This window comes from Vulpes lagopus, chromosome 1, assembly GCF_018345385.1.
Source record: "Vulpes lagopus strain Blue_001 chromosome 1, ASM1834538v1, whole genome shotgun sequence".
Lineage (NCBI taxonomy): Eukaryota > Metazoa > Chordata > Mammalia > Carnivora > Canidae > Vulpes > Vulpes lagopus.
Genome location: NC_054824.1, coordinates 147,577,886 through 147,603,919, shown reverse-complemented (window position 1 = coordinate 147,603,919; position 26,034 = coordinate 147,577,886). Strand labels below are relative to the sequence as shown.

At 50.9% G+C, this 26,034-nt stretch overlaps 1 protein-coding gene across 1 annotated transcript in view; it reads left to right on the top strand.

Moving 5' to 3' along the window:
* Window positions 1-13,870, top strand: part of PARP1 (poly(ADP-ribose) polymerase 1) — a 39,397-nt gene extending 25,527 nt beyond the window's left edge. The window contains exons 13-23 of the mRNA XM_041768837.1: window positions 437-632; window positions 4,338-4,466; window positions 6,353-6,436; window positions 8,181-8,303; window positions 8,817-8,945; window positions 9,982-10,080; window positions 10,555-10,707; window positions 11,647-11,774; window positions 12,485-12,546; window positions 13,038-13,152; window positions 13,342-13,870. Of these exons, the coding sequence (XP_041624771.1) occupies window positions 437-632; window positions 4,338-4,466; window positions 6,353-6,436; window positions 8,181-8,303; window positions 8,817-8,945; window positions 9,982-10,080; window positions 10,555-10,707; window positions 11,647-11,774; window positions 12,485-12,546; window positions 13,038-13,152; window positions 13,342-13,423 (1,300 nt within the window). The 3' untranslated portion in view covers window positions 13,424-13,870. The remainder of the gene's footprint in view (window positions 1-436; window positions 633-4,337; window positions 4,467-6,352; window positions 6,437-8,180; window positions 8,304-8,816; window positions 8,946-9,981; window positions 10,081-10,554; window positions 10,708-11,646; window positions 11,775-12,484; window positions 12,547-13,037; window positions 13,153-13,341) is intronic.
* The last annotated feature ends 12,164 nt before the right edge of the window (window positions 13,871-26,034 follow it).

Below are 26,034 nucleotides of genomic sequence, written 5' to 3'. Positions count from 1 at the left end.
CCCAGAGCCTTCAGAATCTTTCAAGCATGTCCCTAACGGTTGCATCTCTTGAGCACGGGACTGCCAAATGATGCTTACTGTATTTCTTTGAGGAGTGAAATCAGGTGTTTATATAAAGTTAGAGTTTATTATAAGCCCCGGGGTTCACTCCACAAGCTTGCCTGCCAGATGCCAGTGTAACCTGTTCTTGGGCATGTCCTAGGGCCCATTCACCGTTGAAATTTGAAGGGGCATTCTTTAAAGTTCTACTCCTCAGTTCCATCAAAAGCAAAAGTCCACAGTGTTTTTTTTCTGGTTTCTGTGTCAGTCAGCATTTTGTGGATTGAAGCTCTTTCTCCTCCAAGTGGAGTGGCAGGGAAGAGAAACCTGCCGAGACGTGAGTGGCCAGCCCACAGTTTGTATCTGATCCTTACCCTCCCTCCACGCCCTGTCACAGGTACTGGATCTTTAGGTCCTGGGGCCGTGTGGGCACCGTGATTGGCAGCAACAAACTGGAGCAGGTGCCGTCCAAGGAGGAAGCCATCGAGCACTTTATGAAATTGTATGAAGAGAAAACTGGGAATGCCTGGCACGCCAAAAACTTCACGAAGCATCCCAAAAAATTCTACCCTCTGGAGATTGACTATGGCCAGGTAATCACTTAGCTTCTTCCATCATCTGCTTTTGGCAAAAGCAATGGGTGCCAGAGTTTCTGTAATAAGCCTTGGGTCAGACAGCCTCTCTGGTAAATGGTTCCAAATGCTCAAATAAGTACTAACACTGATTCTTCTGAAACTCTTCCCACAAATAAGAGTTGGGGAGGGTGGGGGGACACTTCCCAGCTTGTGACGTGAGGCCAATGTTACCAAACGTGAGGCTTGTGACACCAAAACCAGAGATACGGTAGGACAACTCCAATGTCCATAGGGTTATAGACACAGTCCTAACCACCTGCTAATTAATGGGGCACAGCACAGGATTTAATACCTGAGAATGCAAGGTCAGCCCAACACGCAGAAACCGGTGCACTGCAGCAGGAGTATAGTAAACAAATCACATGGGCATCCTCACAGAAAGCGCATGTACGTATGAATCAAATCCACATGGTGCAGGATAAGCTCAGACAACACAGGTAGCATGGCAGGGGTCAGTCTTTGCTCACTTGGTGCAACAGGAGTAATTCTTAGATGCGTCTTCTTCCCTGACCCTGTGTTTCATCACCGGTCATGTGACCTGATTTATCATCAAGATAGAATTACAGTGACCCGGGCTCTCCTAGGTCATGGTTTGGGGGTCCCAGGTCTGATGGTTTCTGTTAACACATTTGTAGCTAGCTCACCTTCCTGTGTACGTCACCAGATAGCTTTATGGAGGTCTTCTCTGGCGCAATGCTTACCCTGGTTTTTATATGAAAATCTGTGACACTTGCGCCTTGAATGACATGGAGGGTTTGGGGTACTGACCCCTCCCCCCATGCAGTCGAAAATCCACATACAACTTGACTCCCCAATTCACTAATTGCCTGCTGTTGACCAGGAGCCCTACTAGTAGGAAAAGTTGGTTACAGCTTATTTTGTGTTACATGTATTCCATACCGTAGTTTTATAATAAACTAAGCTAGAGAGAAGAAATCATTATGAAGAGAAAATACACTTTTTTTCTAATGATTTTTTATTTATTTAAGTGAACTCTATACTCCACGTCAGATTCAGAATCACAACCCCAGGATCAAGAGTCACATGCTCTTCTACTGAGCCAGCAGGGCATTCATATATTTCTTTTTTAAAGAACAGAAAATCCAGGGGCACCTGGGTGGCTCAGTGGGTGAAGCATCTGCCTTCGGCTCAGGTCATGATCTCAGGGTCCTGGGATCAAGTCCTCTGTTGGTCTCCCTCCTCAGTTAGGAGTCTGCTTCTCCCTCTTCACTTGTGTGCTCTTTCTTTCTCAAATAAATAAAATTTTTTTAAAAAATAATAATTTAAAAATCTATGTATAAGTGGGCCCACACAGTCCAAACCTGTGTTGTTCAAGAGTCAGCTGTACTTTAATAAAGGTGGGGGGCCATGTTTACTTCCCAGAGGGCAAGAGATTTATAGAGGAGTAGAGATTTTAATTCTTAATCTTTGAGGCTTAATGTGTTTCAAATGAGTGGTTTCTAGTTAATAGAGTATTTTAAGCTCTCACCATTAAAAATAGAATTTAGAGGCACCTGGCTGGCTCTTTTGGTAACAACTTTTGATCTTAGGGTTGTGAGTTTCTGAGACCCATGTTGACTTTGGAGATTACTTTTTTTTTAAGATTTTATTTATTCATGAGAGTCATAGGCAGAGAGTGAACCAGGCTCAATGCAGGACTCAATCCCAGGACCCTGGGATCATACCCTGAGCTAAAGGCAGATGCTCAACCACTGAGCCACTCAGGCATCCCTGGAGATTACTTCAATCTTTAAAAAAAAAAAAAATAGAACTTAGGGGCACCTGGGTGGCTCAGTGGATGAGCATCTGCCTTTGGTTCAGGTTGTGATCCTGGGGTCCTGGGATCGATTCTCCCATGAGGCTCCCTGTGGGGAACCTGCTACTCCCTCTGCCTGTGTCTCTGCCTGTGTTTCTCGTGAATAAATAAATGAAATCTTTAAAAGAAAAATAGGGATCCCTGGGTGGCGCAGAGGTTTGGCGCCTGCCTTTGGCCCAGGGCGCGATCCTGGAGACCCGGGATCGAATCCCACATCAGGCTCCCGGTGCATGGAGCCTGCTTCTCCCTCCGCCTGTGTCTCTGCCTCTCTCTCTCTCTCTGTGACTATCATAAATAAATAAAAAATTTAAAAAAAAATAAAATAAAATAAAAAATAAAAGAAAAATAGAATTTGTATCTGTAATGACAAGTTTGAAGACCCTGGAGATTGACTCAGCAGCGTTCCCTACTGATTAATTTTTCTGATTTCAAAAATAACATTTTAGAAAATTTGAGAAAGACAAAGACAAAATCATAGTCAACCTAGAGTTAGTACGGTTACAATAATGGTGTATGTCTTTAGTGCCTCTGTTTCTCCACGGATACTTTTCCTCACCAGAGAACTGGAGTCCTGCTCCACAGGCTGTGTTGAGAGCACCCACAACCACCTATGTAGATTATACTGTTGCAGGCGCTACATTTTAAAAAGTAAAAAAAAAAAACTGAAACTATCTTAATAATTTCCTTAAAAAAAAATAATTTTCCTTTCTTTTTTTCTCCCCTCCCCCACCTTTCTGAAACCAAATCTTTGAAATCTGGTGTGTTTTTAGCCCTTGTGACACATCTGCATTCAGACTGGCTGTCTTTCAGAACAGCAGCCAGTGAGTTAATCTGCACTGGTCTGGAGCAACTATCTGTTAGGGCTGCACAGATGTCAGGTTGTAGTTCATGGCCTATAAACCATCTGTAATGAGGCTACTGCATTCATAAATATTTCTGTGGTTATTACCACTAGCGTTGGAGATACCGAGTCACAGAGAATATGTACTTACAAAGGGTTTTAACCATTAACAGTTTGCCTTCCAGTGGAGCCATAAGCAGGGAATACAAAAGCATTGCAGACTCCGTGTTTGAACATGAAGTCAAGCTGACGGCTGCAGCCAGGGGCATGAACACAGCACAGGTTCCTCCATGCAGCTCAACAGATTCCAGGATCAGTGTTCACTCAGAGCAAATACCAGCTGTGGCTAGTTGCTAGGGACAATCTGATGGACAGGCCGCAGTCCCTACCCTACTCTGGTTCATAAGTGACAAGAGTTCAGACATTCTGAATGCAGTGTGGTCCTGACCTACCTAGCCTGGGTTGTTGTTTGTTTTTTTTGGTTTTTTTTTTTTTCCCTAGCCTGGGTTCTGCAGATAGCAGGAGTATAGTCTTGTGCTCTTAGCTCGTCAGGGAGCAGGGATGAGGCAGGGGAGGAGGGAGAGCTCATGCATCAGTCTGTGTGGCAGGAAATGGGTCTGGGTACTTGATCTTTTGGGACTGTATAGAAGGTTGTAGGAACTTCTTACAGAGGCCCTGGGGTGAGGCAGTGGGAGAGGAATGGGGAGGATCTGTCCAGAGTCCTCTTGGTCCATAGTGGGCCCTGGGCAGGTGATGAGCAGGAGGGGGTGAGGGCATGTGGCAGGGGGTGCCTGCAGGTCAGCCTGCTTAGAGCTGAGCACTTTCAGCGGCACTTAGAGGAAGGGTCTGATCCTGGGGCAGACTCCTACGCACTCCTCCTGGCAACACTCCCTCAGCCTTTGGTGCCATTGACACTCGGTCAGACGCTGCCGCCCAGACGCTGCCACCATTTCACTGGGGTGGTTGAATGGGGGTCTCTTACCGATTCAATCTCTTTTCCATGAAGGACGAAGAGGCGGTGAAGAAGCTGACAGTGAAGCCTGGCACCAAGTCCAAGCTCCCCAAGCCCGTACAGGACCTCATTAAGATGATCTTTGACGTGGAAAGTATGAAGAAAGCCATGGTGGAATATGAGGTTATTGAACTTTTCTTCCTTTGGGAGCTCTGCTGGGGTTGAAGAGTTGAGTGCTGGGCCGTTAGCGGGCTCGGGCTGTTGGTGGCAGGTGTCCGCTTCTGCCTGGGCTGCTCACGCCCTTGCAGGGGATCGCTGACCTGCCATGAAATGTACAGTGTGCTAGGGAGAGCTGGCCTCTGGGTCCCACGTCTCTTGCTCTTGTCCCCTTGCTGCCATGTGACTGCATGTGGGTGTGGCTCAGGGAGGCAGGGTAGGCAGAGTTGTTCTGGAAGTTCAAGGTGTAGCCCATTTACAGTGACCAGTGAGCAGCGCTGAGCAGGTGTGGGAAATTCCTGACACTTAGGCCATCAGAACTCCTCCTGCTTCAGGGAAAGGTGGGGGTGGGTTTGTCCTGTTCCTCCTGCCCAGGACAGGATGGGGAGGGCCATGGATGAGACCACCTGTCCCTGTTTGTTCTTCATCCTGGCTCAGCTTTCCCTGGGAGGTGAGTGTGGAATCCCTGGCAGGGCCGACCCTGTCCAGTTGCTGTTAGAGAACAATGTGGAGTCCTAGAGGTCCTCTAACAGGATTACAAATGGCCAGGACTCATGCAGTGCCATTCATATAAACCCCTGTACCGACTTCTGTCAGGAAGGCTGACCAATATGACAGCTGGTGGACGAGCTCAACAGGGACATGGGCTCAGGGGAGGGACGGTCTCCCATTTTTTTTGTTTTAGGAGAAATGTTCCACATGACATTTCTAGCTTCCTGTGCTCTGGTTGATAGAATTTCTTAGGCCAGTCTCCTTTAGAATACCATTCCTGTCCTGGCTTTGGCTCAGGTGCCTTAGCTTCCCAGGAAGAGACAGACCAGGGGCCCTGCAGCTGGGAGCACTGGCCCTGCTCTTGTCTCTCAGAGCTCCTTCCTCTGTGGCTCCCACAGCCAGTTTCTGGTCCGTACTTGGGATGCCACGCTCCTTGACGTATCCCATTGTCTCAGCATGGTTCACCTATCTTCCTATCTTCCCCAGACCTGGCTCCAGCTAAGTAATGTTCTGCAAACCACATCTCCCCTCAGGTGGAGAGTTTCTTTTTTTTTTTTTTTTCTTTTTTTTTTTGAGAGTTTCTATTCAAGGGGAGAGAAACCATGTGTGTGGTCAACATCAGATGCTGCAGCCACTGGCCCCTGCCTGATGCTCCTTCAGCTCCATCTGTTCCATCTGTGCAGGTGTGGGGTTGCACAGGGGGCCCTGGGGACTGGGAGCAAGCCACATGGGCCAGGATGCTCACTAGGTCTGTGGGTGACCTTGGAGGAAGGTATAGCTGATGGGGACCAGGCCCTCTAGCGGCGATTCTTGCTTTTCCACTACGTCTTTGCCACGGGTCTTAATGGTAATTTTTCAGCTGTGAGCAGCAGCAGCGTCACTCAAATAATTGTGGAGCCTTTTAAGATAACCGATTCAAAAAAGATGGCATTAATTTGAATATAAGTAGATATGTTCAGGAGTGTGTACTCCCGAAAACCTTGTTCACCACTTGATAGTCCTTACTCACCTGGGAACTGCCCAGGCTCTGAGACCCCAGGGGATGCCATGTAGGCTGGCCCTCATACTTGCTTTGGGCCTGAGTGGGAGTCGTGCTGGGCCCTCTCCTGGAAGTTAGCTACCCTAGTGCAAATCAGGGGTAGAGGAGACCCTGGTGGCTCATCACTGCGTAAATGAAGGGAATATGACCCCCTCTCACTCAGGCCCTGCAGGGCAGACTCTCTGGATCTCCCCATGAAGACCAGGCAACTGTGTGATCGCTTCCAGCAGGGCCAGGAGGCCGGAAACGGCACCCTCCAGCTCTGCCATTGGCCACCGCACAGATAGGCTTTCAGAGGGACAATTCTCCCCTGTTTTCTCAGATTGACCTTCAGAAGATGCCCTTGGGGAAGCTGAGCAAACGGCAAATTCAGGCCGCGTACTCCATCCTCAGTGAAGTGCAACAGGTAAAGACAGGCCCATGGCTAGGGGGCAGCCCCTCTGGGGGTAGTGGGCTCACTGTGGGGCATTGACTCTGGGTCAGTGAGGTACTGCACCACAACTCATGAGGGCCTAGGTTTTTTCAATTCAGTACATGTGGTAAGTGCCTGCTACTTGTCAAAAGGGGTCACAAAACTAATGAGTTAGCTGTATTTTCAGTCATCAGATGTATAACAAACTCTTAGAAACCAATAAAGGCATTTGGTTCTCCTACCTCCTGAAAATAGCCTGATTTTGTGTGATCTGAAGAGTTAGGCTCAGGGGCACCTGGGTGACTCAGGTGGTTGGTTGAGTGTCCAACTCTTGAATTTGGCTCAGGTCGTGATCTCGGGGTTGAGAGACCAAGTCCTTTGTCAGTCTCCTTGCTCATCGGGAGTCTGCCTGAGACTCTCTGACCCTCCCACTGGTGTACCCGTGTGCATTCTCTCTAAAATAAATAAACTTCAAAAAATTGAAATTGGGACACTCAGCTGGCTCAGTGGAGCTTTTGACTCTTGATCTTAGGGTCTTGAGTTCAAGCTCCACATTGGGTGTAGATAGTACTTAAAAATAAAATCTTTTTCCTAAATATTTTATTATTTATTTGAGAGAGAACATGAGTGGAGGGGGCAGAGGGAGAAGCAGGATGCCAACCAAGCAGGTACCTTGACAAAGGGCTCTATCCCAGGACCCTGAAATCATGACCTGAGCTGAAGGCGGACTTTTCACCAACTGAGCCACCCAGGCGCCCAAAGAGAAAATCTTTACAAAGGTAGAAAAAGGCTAAAGTTATTTTGCAGTTACTAGGAAATCAAACAGATAGCAAAGTATTTTTTCACTTTGGTTCATCCTCATTGAACATCACCTTACCGGGCATCTGACAGCGTCCCCTAGTCCACAGGTCCTTTAACACTGTGCTGTGAGGGGCTGACTAGGAGCCAGGGGGGCAGGCCTGGCCTGTGAAGGAAGAGGGGCACCCAGGAAGCTGAAGTGAGACCTTCCTGCTGAAGCAGACTCCCTGCTGGTACTTGGAAAGAAGCCATGAGACAGAGCTCTTAAATCCAGCAAACACTGCTCCGAGCCCTGGCCCTTCCCTTGCTACCCACTCGCTGAGCTGTGAACGGTCTCTGCCCATGCTCTGCCCTGTTCCAGAATCCCCAGGAGAGGCTGGTAGTGCGTCCTTCCCCGCGATGCAGAGCCTGCGTGGTGGGGGAAGGGAGGGGTGTTGGGACCAAGCTGTTGTGCTTTACCACCCTGTGGCCATCCCGCTGCCTGTCGGTCTAGTATCACAGCGGTCTAGCTCCTCCATCTCTGCATTTACTGAGCACTTATGTATACGGAACACGAATTGGCGTTGTGGCAGCAAAGGGAACTTGAACTCCCTGCCTTAACAGCTGAAGATCAGTGGATTGGTGTGGAGGGGCCACCAGAATTCATAGGAGTGGGGCTTTTTCCCTTTCAACATTTTGTTGTGAAAAGTTCCCAAACACTCACAAAGTTGAGAAGGTTTTATGGGAATGCCCCTGAGCTCACCACCTAGATGCTGCAGTGGACACCTTGCATTATGGTGGGGAGTGTTGCAGGTCCATAACGATACAGGTCTTTTGGAAATGAATGCTTGCACGGGAGGGGTGACACTGACGTGCACTGGTCTTGAACATGGTCTCTGTGTTTCCTGGCTTGTGTCCACCCCGAACCCTGCTGCCTCAATCTCTGTGCCCTCCCCCAAAGGCAGTGTCCCAGGGCAGCAGTGACTCCCAGATCCTGGATCTCTCGAATCGCTTCTACACCCTGATCCCCCACGACTTTGGGATGAAGAAGCCCCCACTCCTGAACAACGCGGATTGTGTGCAGGTAGCACAAGGGGTTCAGGAGGGAGCCTCGGGTCTGCAGGGCTTTGGTGCGGGTTCTGGCTGGTGCTTCCTCAGAGTAGAGGCTGGTGCTGGGAGGACCACCTTTGGGCCCTCCTTTTGAAGTACAATTTCTTCCCACATCAGTGCAGACCAACCACAGGCAAGACAGATATGCTTTCCTTCTCTAGTTCTACCATATTAGTCTGGGGGAACGAGCCTTAGGAGCCGGACAGCCCTTTCTAACCACGTGTTCCTCCCCAGTTTCCATCTCTGCCTCATCCGGGTGCCAGCGATAGATCCCCTTCGGTTCTCCCCATGGCCTTGTAGCTTCTGGCTCTCCTCTCCCCCAGGGAGCACGCCCCTCTTGGTGTCCCACGCTGTCCCCGACCAGTTGGCGGGTACTCCTTTCACTGTCCCTTCTGGTTGTTCTCTGTGTATGGATTTTCTCTGGTAAAACAAGGTGTGTCTCCCTCACCCAGGTCCGTAGCCCAGGGTTTCCTATCTGTTCTTCCAGGCCAAGGTGGAAATGCTGGACAACCTGCTGGACATAGAGGTGGCCTACAGTTTGCTCAGGGGTGGCTCTGATGACAGCAGCAAGGACCCTATCGACGTCAACTATGAGAAGCTCAAGACTGACATTAAGGTAATAGGCACCCCCTTCTCTGGAGCATCCAACCACTCATCCCGAGAGCAACAGTCCCCAAACTACAACATGCATTTCTCCTGGAGGCCTCCTTAAAACCAATGGCTGGGGCCCAGGAGCTGGCCTGATTTCAGCATGTTCCCAGATGCTGTGCTCCTGGCCCTTGGAGAACCCAAGAGCTTCTCATCTGTATGTGAGCACGTTGGCCAGGCAGCTTCCAAGCCAGGCCTCTGGTACAGAGACTAGTTTTTGAGCAGCCTTCCAGAAAGTTCACTTTTCCTTAACCCAGAGAGGATCTGTTTTTGGAGACTTGTGTGCTATGAACTCTATAAGGCTTGTTGTGCACATTTCCAAAGTGGAATCTCCTAGTGGCAGTCATACTAGTACACGGTACCTAGGTTCATACTGTGGACTTGAGGTGGTGCACAGTCTGAACTCTGGGAGTGTTGGGGGCTTGGGCACTCAGCCTCCAGCTTGCCTTGACCTTGAGTCTGATCTCCTTTCCCGCGTGTCTCCCTTCCTGGGACCCTGCGGTGTGGCCAGGTTAACGTGAGCCTGGAATGGAATATTTACCTCAATGGAAAGAGCCTTTGCTTTATTACCTAAGACAAAGCAGAGTTCTGTGGGTCCTCAGAGAGTAAGCCACCAAGGTCACTTGTTTGGTCCCTGGGGCACCTCCTGACGGGAATGCTGTGGGCCCAGTTCTCTGTGAAGGGCTTATTTGCTTTCTGTTTACGATTCTAAGCCTTTTAAGCTGTGAAGAAAACCAGAATTCCTGGGTTTTCTGCATTTTGGCTGAGAGTATGAAACCTCGGCCTTCCTCATAGTGCACTCGTGTTTGTGCCCCGTGGATAATGTTAACGAGTAGGTGGTTGTCGGGTAGACACGCTGGCCATGGTGCGCCCAGCCCTGAGAATTCCAGAGACTTGGAGTTCTCATTCTGTCCTCAAAACCTGACAGTTCATGCAGTGTCGGCCCACGTGTGGGGTGACTGTACTTGGGGTCTTCTGCACTCTGACTCCCAACAATGTTGTAGGTGGTGGACAGAGATTCTGAGGAAGCCGAGACCATCAGGAAGTACGTTAAGAACACTCACGCGACCACGCACAATGCATATGACCTGGAGGTTGTTGATGTAAGACTCTTCCTCCTCTTACCATCGTTTAGTCCCACAGGCTCCTGCCTACTCACTCCCGCCTGGGTCTAGGCAGGGAAAAAAAAAAAAAACCTTTCCTTTACTTTAACTAGAGGAAGTGACTGATTTGTTGGTTGAGAAAAATTAGCATTGTTGTGGTTTGGGGGGCGGCTTTGTATCTCTTTTTCTGTTCCTTTCCAATCTCAAAGCCTAGATGGAGATCCAGAACGTACAATGAGATGCACCTCGGAGCACCTCTCAGGGGTGCCTCTGCTACCTGTAGCGTTCAGGGTAAAGGCAGCCTCTGCAAGGTGGTTCTGGTGGAGTAGCTCATCCCCACCTGACCCAACCTCCTCTCTCTCTGCTGTGGCCTCTAGCTCTAGGGACCGTTCCTGTTTTCCTGGGTCAGGTCAATCTGTTAACCAACGGCTTCTGGCATTTCCTTCCATTAATCCCACCCCCACCCCCGAGCAGATTTTTAAGATTGAGCGTGAAGGCGAGAGCCAACGCTACAAGCCCTTCAAGCAGCTGCATAACCGGAGGTTGCTGTGGCACGGGTCCAGGACCACCAACTTCGCGGGGATCCTGTCCCAGGGCCTCCGGATAGCCCCACCTGAGGCCCCTGTGGTAGGTGCCTGGCCTGGGGTGGGGGCAGCACCTGCTCTGATGGCTGTGTCCATGCACAGCCCGACCAACCCCTGGGTGGGAAGGGCCTATGCCCCCGTACAGGGTCTGTTGCAACAGGAGATTTTGGCTGAGTCACGACAACAGGGGACTATTGACAGACCTCTCTCTCTCCGGGCCCCTCACACATGGCACCCAGAGTGTCTACACCTTGTCCTCCTGCCCCTAACTCTGGGGGATGTGGCTGCACCTCTATCAGCCATAGTTTCTGGAACAAAAGAAGCGGGTGTCTGGGCCTTGCTTTAACGGGTGTGTTGACATGCAAAGAACAGGCTTTGGCCACAGGCCAAGCCGAGTCCAGACCTGCCTCTGCCGCTTCCAGCTGGGTGACCTCCATGAACTCAGTGTGTTCCTCAGGAAAACGTGGCATTGCCTGAGTGAAGCCCTGCCCGGACACAAGGGGTCGGTGCGTCACCCACTGGATTGTAGAGGTGACCCCGCTGGTCAGGGGCTTAGAGGCAGTCCTGCAGCCCTCTCACTTTCAGATTGTGAAAAGAGCAAAGAGGTCTAGTGACTGGCTAGTGCCATGTGACCTGGGCACATGCCCTGACCGCCCTGAACCCCATTTTTAACAGAAGGACATAAATCTAATAAGCCAGCATTTATGGGGTGTTTACATGGGCTGGGCACTGATATACCTGCTCACTAAGTCATTTAATTTTCATGAGGGCCCCATGAGGTTCTTTCTCCTGTTCAAAGGGGAAGAAAGCTGGGTGCAGGCAGATTAAGTAGCTTCTTAGGTGCCCGGCGGGACCCAGGATCTGAACAGCCTGCTGCATGAGCTCAGCCTCTGTGTGTGCCTCGTTGCCTGGCTCCTGGTCAGTACTCAGGGGATCGATGGTGCCACGAACACCCCTTCAGTGACCCTTTCCAATCCTCCAGACAGGCTACATGTTTGGTAAAGGGATCTATTTCGCCGACATGGTCTCCAAGAGTGCCAACTACTGCCACACATCCCAGGGAGACCCCATAGGCCTGATCCTGCTGGGAGAAGTTGCCCTTGGGAACATGTGAGTCAGCCCATCTTGGGGAGAGCAGCCGGGGGGGCGGGGGGGAGACGGACAGGTGGGTCCAGAAAGGGGAGCTCCCTTTGGCCGGGATGGGACCCTAAAAATTCCCTGCCACGATGGTAGAAACCAGTTCTAGTTAAGTGAATGAGGGAGACCCAGGAGTGCTTCCCAGTACCCAGGCTGAGGAATCCAGCCAGGCCTTGGGAACTGGCGGCATCCATCCTTCTATGGGCTGCATAAGGGATGGTCACCCCCTCGCACACGTGTGTGCACACAGATGTTAGATTTTTTGTTGGAGACCAACTCAGGTCAAACCGGAATCCATCCCAGTTTCAGATTCCTTGCAGAAAAAGTCAGGTTGGTCCTGTTTGCATTGGGCGTCCACCTTGGTCCAATCGTCATGACATGGGAGAGCAGGGTCATGTAATAGACCAGGGGCCCAGGGAGGGTGGCCTGTGCAGAGAAGCCTCCAGAGTGGCCGGCCACAGCTCAGGACGGGACCTCTCCTGCAAAGTTGCCACGTAGTAGCAATCGCTGACACAGACTGTTCTCAGAGAACTGCCGCTTCACTCCCTAAAGCCAGGGTGGGAGGGAGCTCCCAGCAGGGAGGGCAGGCTGGGTTCTTCTTCTCACTTGGCCTCCTGCTGGTCAGACCTTTTGAGAGCATGGAGCCCTCAGAGGCCCTTCTGAGACTGTCCTTTCTCGTGTAGGTACGAACTAAAGCACGCTTCACATATCAGCAAGCTACCCAAGGGCAAGCACAGTGTCAAAGGTAACGTGTTTCAGAAACTCCTGCTCCCTGGATTCATGGGAGGAGTCTGTGTGTGGCCAGCTGTAAAACAGCTGGAGGTTCATTAGAGAATCAGGTCACACCCCCTTGTGCCGCTCGTGTGCCAAGATCCAGGGTTTTAACGTGACTCTCAGTTGCGGTGCTGGGGGTGGGGCTCGTGACGTTGGGGTGCCCAGAACATCTGGGCTGCTGGAGTTCCAAGCACCTGGCAACCCAGGGTCTTACCTGCCACATTGAAGTGGCTGCTTTGGACCTATGCTCAGAAATAGGACTGGGGTGGGGGCAGGTGAGATCAGTAAGTCTCTGGCCCTGGGACCTTGATTGGTAACTACAGGTTTCTGGCTGGAAGGATAGAATATGGAATGCATGCGTATCTTTAAGATGAACACACAGACCCAATGTAAAATGGATCTCCTCTTGAAATGTTTTCAGTCTCCATTCTCACAGTTTCTATCATGCCTTCTGCTCTGCAGGTTTGGGCAAGACGACTCCTGACCCTTCTGCTAGTATTACTCTGGATGGCGTAGAAGTCCCTCTTGGAACTGGGATTTCCTCTGGCGTCAACGACACCTGCCTGCTGTATAACGAGTATCCTTTTCTGAGCATGCCAGGCTGTATGCCCCAAGGGATGTCCAGGGGGGCAGGCTGACTGCACACCCTCTGTCGGATCTGCACTGGGGGACAGGCCAGGCCCCCCGCCCTTGCGAGCCCAGTTGGTATGCAGGACGGGGGCAGCCAACATGAAACCGGGCGCTCCTTGACACGCTCCCCTTCTAGGTACATTGTCTATGATATCGCTCAGGTCAACCTGAAATACCTGCTGAAGCTCAAGTTCAACTTCAAGACGTCCCTGTGGTGAGCTGGGGCGTGAGGCTGAGGCACAGCCTGGTGGCAGGGATGAGGGTGCCCAGTGCCCCGCACTGCCTGACTGGGCAATAGCCGCTGTACCACCACCTGGAGATCGACCTCCACTCCGTCTCCTTAGGAAGGATTTTCTACGAATGTTTGCTCACGTGTTAGGCAATGTTTCCCCCGCTTTTCAAATCCTTTGTTTGTGTGGGTCTGGGGGTGGGGCAGGGGGGTGCCCCTGTGGCCAGCACCCTGGTGGGGATGACTGACAGTAGAAGAGGAAGGGGGTTCTAGACTAATTCTGCAGGAAGAACCACGCACGTCACGACGTCTGCCTTACTCACTGGCTTCCCGGGGGGTATTCCTTCCGCCCTTCTAAGTGTTCACTTTTAGTTTCAGTTTTGGAAAAATGTTAAGCATTTATTTTGAGGTAAAAATAAAAACTAATTTCATACTACTTAGGTTTTCTTTTTTATTTTGCATTTATCGTCTTTTTTTCCCCCACTTTTGTATGAGTTACGTGGGGAGACCAGGAGGAGGAGGGATGTTAACAATTTCTCACACTTAGAAATAAAGAAGTGCTTTCTGTTTCTGGACACACTTGGATGTGGAAGCCCTCAGAACGCGCAGTGCAGCGAATTAAAAGTTGCATTTGAAGTTCCTGTATTTCCCATGACTAGTTTTGTCTTCCAGATTAAAACGGTATCACTGATGCACGCACCCAAGGGCTGACAGTACTTCTCAATTAAAACAGAAATGGTTTCTACATTTGTTGTGTATTGTGTTTGGTCTCATTCCGATTGGATCGGGTTCATCCTCAGTACAAGGTCCATAAAGACGACTGGGGGGCATTTGCTTCGGGGGGGGGGCAAGAAGGTCAGGCAGCAGACGGCATTGCCAGTGGGAGCGCCCATCTAGATGGCAAAGAACCAGAAGTCGGGGGCCCGCGGCCTCTGGTAATCAGGTAGGTGGTGCTGGTGGAGGCTTGTGAGCCAGCCCTCCCATCCACAGAGCACACAGCACACCGCCTCACGGCACAGCCGGGGGGGAGGGGGATGACCCCGAAACATGCTAGGGTGATCGCAAGGACACAGGGCCTTTGATGGGAGAATGAGAAGTGTGGGCCTCAGTGTCAGGCACAGTGAGCCAATGACTTCTGAAACAAGTTTTCGTGGGGTTTTTGGTGAGGAAAACGGAGCAGACGTCATTCCTGACCAGAGACCCAGGCAGGCTTTCTTTGATAGCAACAGCAGGGGATTTGGGGAATCCACTTGAAAGTAGGTCCTGTGTCTGTCCAGTGTCCTCCACTCGGCCCTTGTGCCTTTGACCTGAGATGTGCTCCCAATCAGCCATTCAGCAAGACTCAGGCTCTCTGGATCCGGAATGTTCTGAGTCCTTTACCGTCCTTGTTGGCGCAGAGAACGGCAATTACTCTCCCAGTCCTTGATTAAAAGTATTTTTAGGTTGGAGTGATTGCTCCATGGGTTCCCTCCTCACAACCAACTTCCTAGAGTGACGCATTTCTAAATTCACATCTTCTAAAAGGGCACCTGCCATACTATGCTTCAATATTTATATTTTGAGGGACACCTTTGGCTCAGAGTGTGATCCCAGAGTCCTGGGATCAAATTCCGCATCAGGCCCCCCTCAGGGATCCTGCTTCTCCCTCTGTCTCTCTGCCTCTGTCTCATGAATAAATACATAAAATCTCTCTTTTAAAAAAAATATGAGTTTCTTTCCTTACAAGTCCAGGCCCATCCCAGGGTGTAGCTGAAATGCATACTGGTAATCTTAATTTTTCTTTTTAAGCCTTTCATGGAAACAGGTGCAGCCCTGGGTCCGGGTGACCATGCCGGTCCCTCCAGGGTGGCAGCTGTCGGATCCCCTTGGCAGTTCAGCCTTGCCACCCTTGGGGTGTTGCCGTCGCTGGAGGCAGAGAGCCACCCCTACGACATCCCAGAGCGCTGTGCCTGCGGGCTGTCGCCTGGGCGAAGACACCGCCACGTCAGTTAGTGTCCACGCTGAAGGCCCGCCCAGCGCATTGTCTGTCTCTGGACACCGGGTGTCTGTCGCTGTGGAAGTCTGGGTCTCAGACCTGGACCTGCCAGTGTCGTCCTGGGACACTCCCATGTTACCTGGGTTCCTTAGGGGTTTCCTAGGTCTCTATGTGGTGTCACTTCCCTTAAGATCTGTTTCAAGTCCCGGAAGATGGGAGTTTGGGGGGGTTTCTTTAAGGAATGATGTAAGACCTTCAAATCACAACTTGTCTGGGGCTGGGAGTTTGGGGTTTAGTGAGGTCTGGTGACAAACCGCACCCCCTGCCCCTTGGCGGCCTCTGCCCTGGGGGGCGGGGCACAGTACCAGGTCTATTTACCTCTCTGAAGTTAAGTCACAGAAAGGCACATTTTTGGAGACTGACTTTGAAAAGTAAAAGAGAAACGTGACCCATAAACACCCCTGGTGACTGGGGCCGGGCTGGAGGGCGGTGCTGGCGGCAGGGACCCCCAGGTGTTGGCCCATGTCTGGGAGCGTGGCTCCTCAGGGAGCTTCCTGAAGGGATGTGGGTCCATCTTACAGGATCTGGTATACGTTTTAAATCCAACTGCTAGGCAGCCCAGGTGGCTTAGCGGTTTAGCGCCGCCTTCGGCCCAGGGCGTAATCCTGGAGACCCGGGATTGAGTCCCACATCGGGCTCCCTGCGTGGAGCCTGCATCTCCCTCTGCCTGAGTCTCTGCCCCTCTCTGTGTGTCTCTTGTGAGTAAATAAATAAAATCTTTTTTTTTAATAATTAATTTAAAAAATCAAAAAAATAAATCCGATTGCATGTTGCTGTCTCCTGCAGCCACGGTGTGTGGGTCTGGTGGCCAATGAGGGAGGCTAGTCCTCACAGCAACCACATCTGACAGCCGCTTAGTTTCTGCCCCCGCCCCTCGCCCCGAGCTCTGCTGGTTTGGAGATCTAAGGCCTCGAGGGAGAAGTGTCTCTCCTTGGGGACACAGTAGTTCCACTGAGTCAGAAGAGGCTGTGCCGCCTGGCTGGCAGGGGCTCCTTAAAGGCTGCTGTCCCCACAGCAGAGAAAGGGGAGTGGTCTACTGACTATATCAAGGGGGAGGCTGTGCCATGGAAGTGAGGACCTCCCAGCACTCAGGAGCTCCTCCTCCTAGACTCAGGAGCATCTTTTAGAGTCAGAAGCTCCTCCCAACATCCAGGAATTCCTCCTCCCAGCACTCAGGAGCACTTCCTAACACTCAGGAGCTCCTTCTAGCACTCAGGGGCACCTCCTGTGTCCAACAGGAACGGGTAGTGGGAGCCAGCAGCCCCCAGCGGTGACACGCAGGGCTGTTGAGGACTCAGGCCCTCAGGGGTGAAGGGTTGGGTACTCAGCGGGGAAGAACTCTGATAGGCTGGTCTGACCAAGGGCAGGGGAGATAGGGAATGGATGGTGGAAGGAGTTGTAGGTTAGCAGGTTTCTGACCAGCTGTGGGAATGCAGACTGAAGTAGCCCCTGGGACCTGACATGTGTAATGATGGGTTCAAGTGGCTGCAAATATAAAACTGGACTCTCATTTGTGGAGCATCTATAAATGTCTAGGTTAGGGTGCCTGGGTAGCTCAGGTCATGATCTCAGGGTCTTGGGATGGAGTCCCACCTCAGGCTCTCTGCCCCCCTGGGAATCTGACTCTCCCTCTGCCCCTCCCCACACTGGTTCTCTGGTTCTCTCTCTCTCTCTTTCTTTCTCAATTAAATAAAATCTTAAGAAAAAGTAAATGTCTAGGTTATGTCCATACCCCAGATTCCTCACCTCCTACCTCAATGCATTCTGAACTCAGAGGGCTACTGTTGCAGAACCAGTGGTGGGTGGCACTTGGGGAGCTCAGTCGGTGGAGCATCTGCCCTGGGCTTAGGTCATGATCTCGGGGTCCTGGGATTGAGTCCTGTGTTGGGCTCCCTGTTCAGTAAGGAGTCTGCTTCTCCCTCTCCTCCCCCTGCTTATACGCTCACTCTCTCTCTCTCTCTCTCTCTCTCTCAAATAAATAAAATCTTAAAAAAAAAAAAACAGTGGTGGGTGCCTCATGGGAGAAGCAGAGGTCAGGACTCAAACAGACGAGTCCTGGATGCCAGGGGTTGCCTGAGCCACAGATCCCATCTGGCCCTTTCAACCAGGCCTCTCCCTCATTGACCATGAATCAAACCATTCACAATCCCGGAAATCTTTTGGTACCTACCTCTTTGAGTTGTTTGTTTGTTTAAAGACCTTATTTTTAAGTGCTCTCTACATCCAGCATGGGGCTTGAACTCACAACCCCAAGATCAAGCAAGAACCACATGCTTCTACCCACGGAGCCAGCTGGGCAGCCCCTTTGAGCTGTTTTGAGAGTGTGTGTCCTAATCCCTGCAAAATACCTGGCGTGGTCCCTGACCTTGACATGCCCTCAATAAATCCCAGCCGTTCCTGCTGGAGTCCCAGAAAACGTTTGGCCGGAGTGTGAGTCCAGATGAGAATGGGGAAGCCAGCGGCCAGGGTAAAGACAGCAACCTTGTGCATGGTAGTGGGGGGCTAGACGGTCTCAGGAGGAAGAGCCCCAGGCTGTTGAGGGGCCCTGTGTCCCCTTCCATCCCCCAGCACACCGGCCTTCCCAGGCTGGCCTCGTCCGTCCATGCCTCCTGGTCACCGTCTCTGCCCAATGGGCCCAGCCTCAGCCCCTGCCCCCGCCAAGGCCTGGCCCTGCGTCCAGGCAGGCCTGCTGGGGCTCAGAATAGCCCAGCTGCTGCCTCAGCAGATGGCCGGGCTAATTTTAGCCATGTGGTGCTCACCCAGGGACCAGGCTGGGCTTTTTAGATTTGAATAAGCCAGTGTGCAGCTTTGGTTTGGAGCCAGTAACAAAGCTTTGAGTTGTTGTGATCGGGTGTCTGCTGAGCACTTTACAGGCATTCCAGAAATACACTGTTTAGAGCATTTTGTTTCTCTGAACCAACAGGAGCCCAAACTACAGAGCAAGCAGGCGGTGCAGCCTGCGGGGTGCCGGGGAGGAAGCAAGAGGCCGAGTGCTGGCGGGGGTGGCGAGAAGCAGACGCCACCCCAGCTCCTGCCCCACTCTCCCTGCTACCAGGTGGGTGGCAGGGCATCGGGGTGCAGGCCGCGTGGGCTCTCTTGCTTCTTTGTCAAAATGAAAGCAGCGAGCTGGCTTCTCAGCTCCCTGGTTCTGGGTCTGGACCGCTCCTGGTGGATGGGCTGCATTTTGAAGCTGTGGAAGGACAGATCAGGAAGTTCCCAGCCACACAGGCCGACCAGGACCTGGGGACGGCCTAGTGTGATGTGGCCGACGTGGGACCTATTCTCACAGAAGCAGCAGATTCTGCCCAAGATCCCGACACAGGTTAGAATTGAGCCGTTTTTTCCCCGCGTGATATTTCTTACTCATCAGCCTGCATCTTTGAAGACTGCCCTTCATGCAAATCCCCCCAGCACGTGAAAGAGCCGCTGGCCCAAGGTGGCTTAGAGACCTCTGTTCCAGCTGCCTTGGCCTCTCTCTCTCTGCTATGGAAGGTGAGGACCAGAGCAGACATCAGTAGGATGAGAAGACCCAGCTCTAGTTCGTGGCTTCCTAAACTGGTCCATGGACCCACAGAAGATGCTCCATGGCCGTTAGGGAGTCTGCTGTGACACACCTGCTTTCAGCTACAAGAGAAGGGAAGCCCACCTGATGTCAGCTCCAATGACAAGGACACAAGTTCTATCTCTGTCAAGACATGGGCAGTGCCAGGGTTGATTAATTCAGCTCTGCATTACTCTTGGTTTCCCCTTCACTGTTTCAAGATGGCAGCTAGACTCCTTTTTTTTTTTTTTTAAAGATTTATTTATTTATCTATTTATGAGAGAGAGAGAGAGAGAGAGAGAGAGAGAGAGGCAGAGACACAGGAGGAGGGAGAAGCAGGCTCCATGCCGGGAGCCTGACATAGGACTCGATCCCGGGTCTCCAGGATCACGCCCTGGGCCAAAGGCAGGCGCTAAACCGCTGAGCCACCCAGGGATCCCTGGCGGCTAGACTCCTAACATCAACAACCAAAAGCAGGAAAGGAGAAAGTTGCCCTGTCATCCGTCTCTGCTCCATTGCTCCCAGAAGACTAATCTCGTTGGCCAGGGTTAGGACCCAGGCCTGTGCCCTGGCTACAAGGGAGGTTGGACACACAATGATTGGTGTTTGCAGCTTGTTTTTAGGGTGAGGTGGGCTCTTCCAGCAAGGACCATGGAGTGGGGCCTGGTGGCTGCATGCAGGGCACCCCCTGGGAGCACACCCATTGGTGTAAGGACTCTCCAAAACACAGAGGATCTCGGTAGAGAATCTCGAAGTCTCCCTTGGCTGCTCTAACATTCTCTGACTTTCGTGAAGATGTAAACCACAGAAATAGAGTCAGTGCCCAGAACAGTCTAAATGGTGGTACTTAGTGCTGACCTCACAGACCCATTGGGCTTCAAGTGACATTGCCAAGGTCATTGCCAGACACTCCTGGGATGACTAAGCCTCTACTTCCCTCTTTAGCTTGTTTTTTTGCTGTGAACCCCCTTGTCCTCGCCCCGAGGATGGTCCTGCCCTGCTTGTCAGTAGTGGAAATTCTTTGCCTGAGCAGTGCCTGGGTTCCAGCTGTACTGCTGGTGATTCTGGGCCGCTGTGCTGCCAGCCGTGGGCACAGCGGTAAGGGGCTGTGGCGACCTCTGGGTGGGGCTGGGGACCCTCTGTAGGTGGGACAGATGGGCCCCACGGGAGCCACAGTGTGGTGTCCAGGCATCTCCTGCACCAGCCCCACACAAGGACCAGGGGCTGACTCCGGGCAGCTGGCTCGTGGCAACAATTGAGGGAACGCATGTGACACCCTGTCAAGCTAACAGACACTTGACACAACACATCCCATCTATGTTATGTCGACAAGCACAACAGGTGACCCAAATCATTTGTTCTTCTCCTGCTGCCCTTTCAGAATTGCTCAGCGGGCAGGGGCGCCTGGCTGGCTCATTTGATGGAGCATGTGATTCTTGACCTCAGGGTCTTGAGTTCAAGCCCCCTACTGGGGGTGGAACCTACTTAAAAATAAATGGAATGGAATGGAATGGGATGGAATGGAATGGAACACAATAGAATAGAAAAATAAAATAGTTCAGCGAGGGAATCTTTCTCCTGCCCCTGGAAGAACATTCTGCAGGCAGGCCCTGTGACTTTGTCCTTCTGTAAAGAACAGTTGGCCTTTCACACCCCACAATGACTCTGAAATTCAAACACAGTTTCAACTTCCTTCCACACACTGACCCCTGGCCTGGCTGGAGGTTTCTAAGTGTCAGAGAACTCTTCGCAGACTGTTTCCTCTGCATGCCTATTGTGTTTTGAAGTCTTCTTCATAAATTTGATCTGATTGCACAGCATTTATTTTTACCCTCGCACTAGCCCTATGAGGGAAACTGAGGCACAGTGTAGCTGAGTGACTTGCCCAAGGCCGTACAATGAAGTACTAAGTTCTAGACATGCCTTTCATTGCATGACTGCCACACAAACCCTGCTGAATGGGTAGGCCGAGTGACATCCCTCCTTATCCAACCCAAGGCCAGCTACTAATGACTACATGGTTGGTCATTATACAAAGTAAGAATTATTGCACCTCCAAGAAATCTTCTGGTGGTGGTAGAGGTGCCAGGTACACTGGTTGTGGTATCAAAGTTACTGTGTTGCATACTTTAAGTAGATGCAGTTTATTGTAATTAAGTAACCCCTCAACGCAGTTGATTTTTCATTTTTTTTTGCTTTTGTTTTAAATATGTACCACATGGTGCATGGAGCCCAACGTGGGACTTGAACTCAGGACCCTGAGATCAAGACCTGAGTTGAGATCTAGTCAGACATTCAATGGACTGAGCCACCCAGCTGCCCATTCAGTTGATTTTTAAAACACCAATGGATTAAGTAGTAATAATGGCCTCTTGCCTTCAGAGGTGAAGACTAGAGCCAGAGGCATCATTATGTACATCTGGCATCCACGGCTGGGTTGGACTCTGCGTGATGAGCCCTGGGGAATCATGAAAGGGTACTGAGGTGTCCAGCAGGTTTCCAGAGAAGCCACATGACCCCACCCGGAGGGGAAGAGAAGACCAGCTCTTGACTTTCTGCCTCCGGCTTCTTGGAGAGCACGATTCCCCATGTTTCTTCCTATGGACTTTGTAACTTTACCGTAAGGTTCCTTCCTTCCTTTCTTTTTTTTTTTTTTAAAGATTTATTTATTAAAAAAAAAAAAAGATTTATTTATTTATTCATGATAGATATAGAGAGAGAAAGAGAGAGGCAGAGACATAGGCAGAGGGAGAAGCAGGCTCTATGCTGGGAGCCAGACGCGGGACTTGATCCTGGGACTCCAGGATCACGCCCTGGGCCAAAGGCAGGTGCCAAACCGCTGAGCCACCCAGGGATCTCCAGTTCCTTCCTTTCTTGAGTCAGTTCAGGTGGGTGTCTTCCTAACCCCAGAGCCCCGAGAGCCTGTGCAGCAAGGGGACCCAAGCTCAGGCTCTCAGGCCCAGTTCCCTGCCTGTGATCCTGAGCATCACGTTTCTGCTGGGCTGGCCTTGTCCCTCCAGGTGCACAGCCAGCGACCCTCACATCTCTACTAACTGCCACCAGGGCTTCTCTGGGAAAAGCGCAGCTAACGGTGACATTCACAATGACCCCAGGAGGTAAGACACAGCCCCCTGCAGGTGTGGCTCCGGCTAGGAGAAGGAAGGCAGAGGGAAGCCACACAGAAGCCACTGATCCTGAGTCCTGAACCAGAGGACAGGAGGTCATGCCCCTGAACTGAGAGAGCCCTGGGTTTGTCCGAATATGGGAGTTACTGGGACCCTTTTCTGACTCCCTTGGGGCTTGAAGGGTGGGGGGCCTGACCCGGAGAGCCCACCAGCCGATGCCTGAGGGTAAGAGTGGTCCCTGCCAGGCTGCCTGGGCTTGAACCCTGGCTCCATCATCTGTGAAGTTGGGCTCACGGCACCTGCTCACGGAACTGTTTTCTCATTTTCATGAATTAATAGGCATGAAGTTCTTAGATGGGTGCTCAGGACACAGTTATTGGCGTGTGACCATGGCAGCAAGGACCACATGGCTCTGGAAAGTCCCCCGACACTCAGTGGCCACTGGCCCCACGTCCCCCTCCTCTCGGTGGCTTCTGTCCATCTCAAGCATTTCAACCATTGTACTTGCTTATTGTGCCATCTACATGTATCGACTTTATTAGGATTGAAATCAGTTTTAAAAGGTGTTCAAGACTATATCTAAAATTTTTTAAAACTGTATTATGCAGTATAATGCAATTCTGTGAGAGAAAAACATTAAAATATACATGCCTAGAAAAATATGATTAAGACAACCACAAAACTTAAAAGTAGCAGTGTCTCTAGGTGGTAGGCTCACAGGGGACTTTTATCTTTTGGGCTTTTCACATTTTCTTCCACAATAAGCCTTTACAATCAGGTCATAGAAACAATGAATGTTTTTAATATGGTTGACGAATCTCTTCTTTCTGGCTACACTCTCCTGATCCCGGCTATGTACTACAGAGAAGCCCTGGTACTGGGGGCACCTCCTCTTTCCTGAGTTTTCCCTGGGGCAGGCAGGCCTAAGACAAGACACAAATGGCAGGGGCCACGGGCACAGAGGCAGCTCTCTGCTGGGTCCCCCATGACCATGGCCTCTATCTGCACCAGGCAGAGCCACATCTCCAAGGAGCTCCTGGCCCTTACCCTCCAGAGCATATCCCTGAACGATGGCTGCTGGCCTCCATGCCCCAGAAACTTCCTCCATGCCTCATGCCATCTCCAGGTGGGAAAGACACAGGGCCTCAGTTTTTTTTTTTTTTTTTTTTTTAATACCTTTCCTCCATTGGTATTTTGCCCCAGGTGTTCAGCTGAGGCATTCCAAGGGCAAGTAACCAACTCTCCTAGAGTTCTCTCCTTCCATCTATCAAACCACTGGACCAAGGAGGCCACGTCACCTCCTGAAGCCTGGAAGCACTCCCTCTCCGTTTTTGAAGAGAATACTGTTAGCAAGAAATGATTTTGTGAGTGGGGGGGTCAAGTGGCTGGCTCAGTCAGTAGAGCAACCGACTCTTGATCTTGGGGTCATGAGTTTGAGCCCCATGTTGGGTGTGGCAATGCCTTAAAAATAAAATCTTTGAAAGAAAGAACAAAAGAAAAAAAAAAGAAATGATTTTGAAAAACACCGAAGTCAAATATTTAAATATCTTCTGTTCTTTGTTATTCCAAGAAATCCTCTTGGAACCACCAACTTGGAAGTCGTTCGGATTTAATGGACAGTAACTTAGTTGCTGGGCTGAAATGAAATAAGGTGGCAGGGCAGCCCGGGTGGCTCAGCAGTTTAGCGCCCCCTTCAGCCCAGGGCCTGATCTTGGGGTCTCGGGATCGAGTCCCGTGTCCGGCTCCCTGCATGGAGCCTGCTTCTTCCTCTGCCCGTGTCTCTGTCTCTCTCTGTGTCTCTCATGAATAAATAAATAAAATCTTAAAAAAAGAAAAAAAAAAAAGGTGGCAGAAAATGGCTGAATGGCTCTGGGCCCAGGCCCTGAGCACCGCCTCCAGCCACGGAGACAGTCCTGTTGTCCTGAGGCCTCAGCTCTCCATCAGTCGGCAAACATCAGGGGCTCAGTGCCCCTGCTCCGCTTTAGAACGAAACCGAAAACAAAACAAAACAAGAACCAAACGGAACCACACGGTAGTTGGCAAGGACCTTGGATGGAAAACACAAAGGAGGGGAGTGAAGGGGTGACGTGGAAGCCAGGCCGAGCCAGGGCTTGGGGAGAAGCCTCTGGGGTTGGTTTTGAAGACTGCACCTGTCCTTGCGGATTTCCCGATCACGAGTTGTGAGCACAAGTGCTGGAGCTGGACGGTCCTCGGGGTGTTTAATGGAGGGTTCCATGGAGGGGCTGCAAGATCTGGGCCATCTCAACTTTAACATGGAAACTTCTGTTGCATGCAGGTGTGTTGGTTTAAAATGTGTCCACATGTTCTTTGGCTATTTTCCCTTCCAAGAGTGAAAGCTAATTTATTTCCCTTTCCACGTAGGTGGTATTCAGGTAATTGCTTCTAGAAAAATAGGGCCTGAAAGGCACTGACTGTGGCTGCTCCTTGCCATCTCTGTTTTCTCTGGGGGAAGCCTAGGGCCGTGTTGTGAGGACACCAGAAGCCGAGGCCATGGAAGGAGTGAGCCCCTGGGAAGGAGATCTGTGGGATGGATTCAGGCCAGTGGATCAGGCTTCTCAGCCTTGGCACTATGAACAATTGGGGCTGGGTCATTTTCATCATGAGCTCAAAGCACCCATCCAAGCTGCTTCCCAATCCCTGACCCACAGAAACTGAGATAATATACTATAGATAATACCTACAACATATAATTAATACAATAAATAGCATATATAGAGTATCTAAAGTTCCTGGGGGTGATTTATTGTGCACCATAAATTCAATTCAATGCACATAGTTTTTCAGAGGAAAAGAAGTCTCTACCTTTCTTCTGGTTCTCAGGGGGCATCCTACTCCAAAAGGCTTGAGGATCCCAGATCTGGTCCAGCCTCCCAGCCAGTGTAAAATTCCTTTCCACAACATGCTTGAGCGCTGGTCAAAAGGACTGCTTGGATGGTCCCAGTTTTCTTAGCTCATAAGGTCACTCAGTTTGTTAAAAAATTTGGCTGTACTGTACTGAGCCAAAATCTGCTGCCTGAGCTCCAGCCTGAGAGGCTGACCTGGTTTTTCAGATTTCCTTACCAGCTCTTGATCCCTGTCAAAACTTAGCTTCTCTATGCCCCTCTTTCACTTCTCCTCCTCTCCTTCATCCCCCTACTCCTCTCCTTCCTCCGCCACCCTTTCTTCAGACCCTCGTTAACTAGTGAACTAATTCTTGCCATTCTGAAAATATCAGCTAGCAAAAGCTCGTGCATATTCTATTTAACACTCCTGGAGCTAAGAGTGTTGGGCAAATCATTTCGGGAGTGCTCTCTGCTGGTAGAGGTCCCCACCTGAGTTCAGGGCATTGGCAACTTGCAGTTGCTGGGCCTTTCTCTCCAAATTCCTTGAGGTCCTGGACATGCTGCAAACAGTTTCTTCCTGCCAGCTCCCTGGGACTGCTGCGATGTTTGAGGACTCTGGCTACCCTGACTCGTCTGCCCATCTTTCCTTTCCTGGGCTGCTACCTTCAGGGCCCCTATAGTTTCTGTTGCAATCCAACCTGATACTTCTTCGCCTCTTTGGGTTTGTTTTGTTTTGTTTCTTGTTTTAAAGATTTTATTTATTTATTCATGAGAGACACAGAGAGAGAGGCAGAGACATAGGCAGAGGGAGAAGCAGGCTCCATGCAGAGAGCCCGATGTGGGACTTGATCCCAGGACCCTGGGCGGAAGGCAGATGCTCAACCACTGAGCCACCCAGGCGTCCCTCCTTCACCTCTTTGACACAGGTCCAGCCCTATGACTTCCAAAGCTGGCCACTGTGGGCCAGAACCACTTGCCAGAAACAAAATAGCTGCATAAAGAGAAACCACAGAGCAATGAACCTCTTTCCAGAACCCATTCAATCAAGGAGAATGC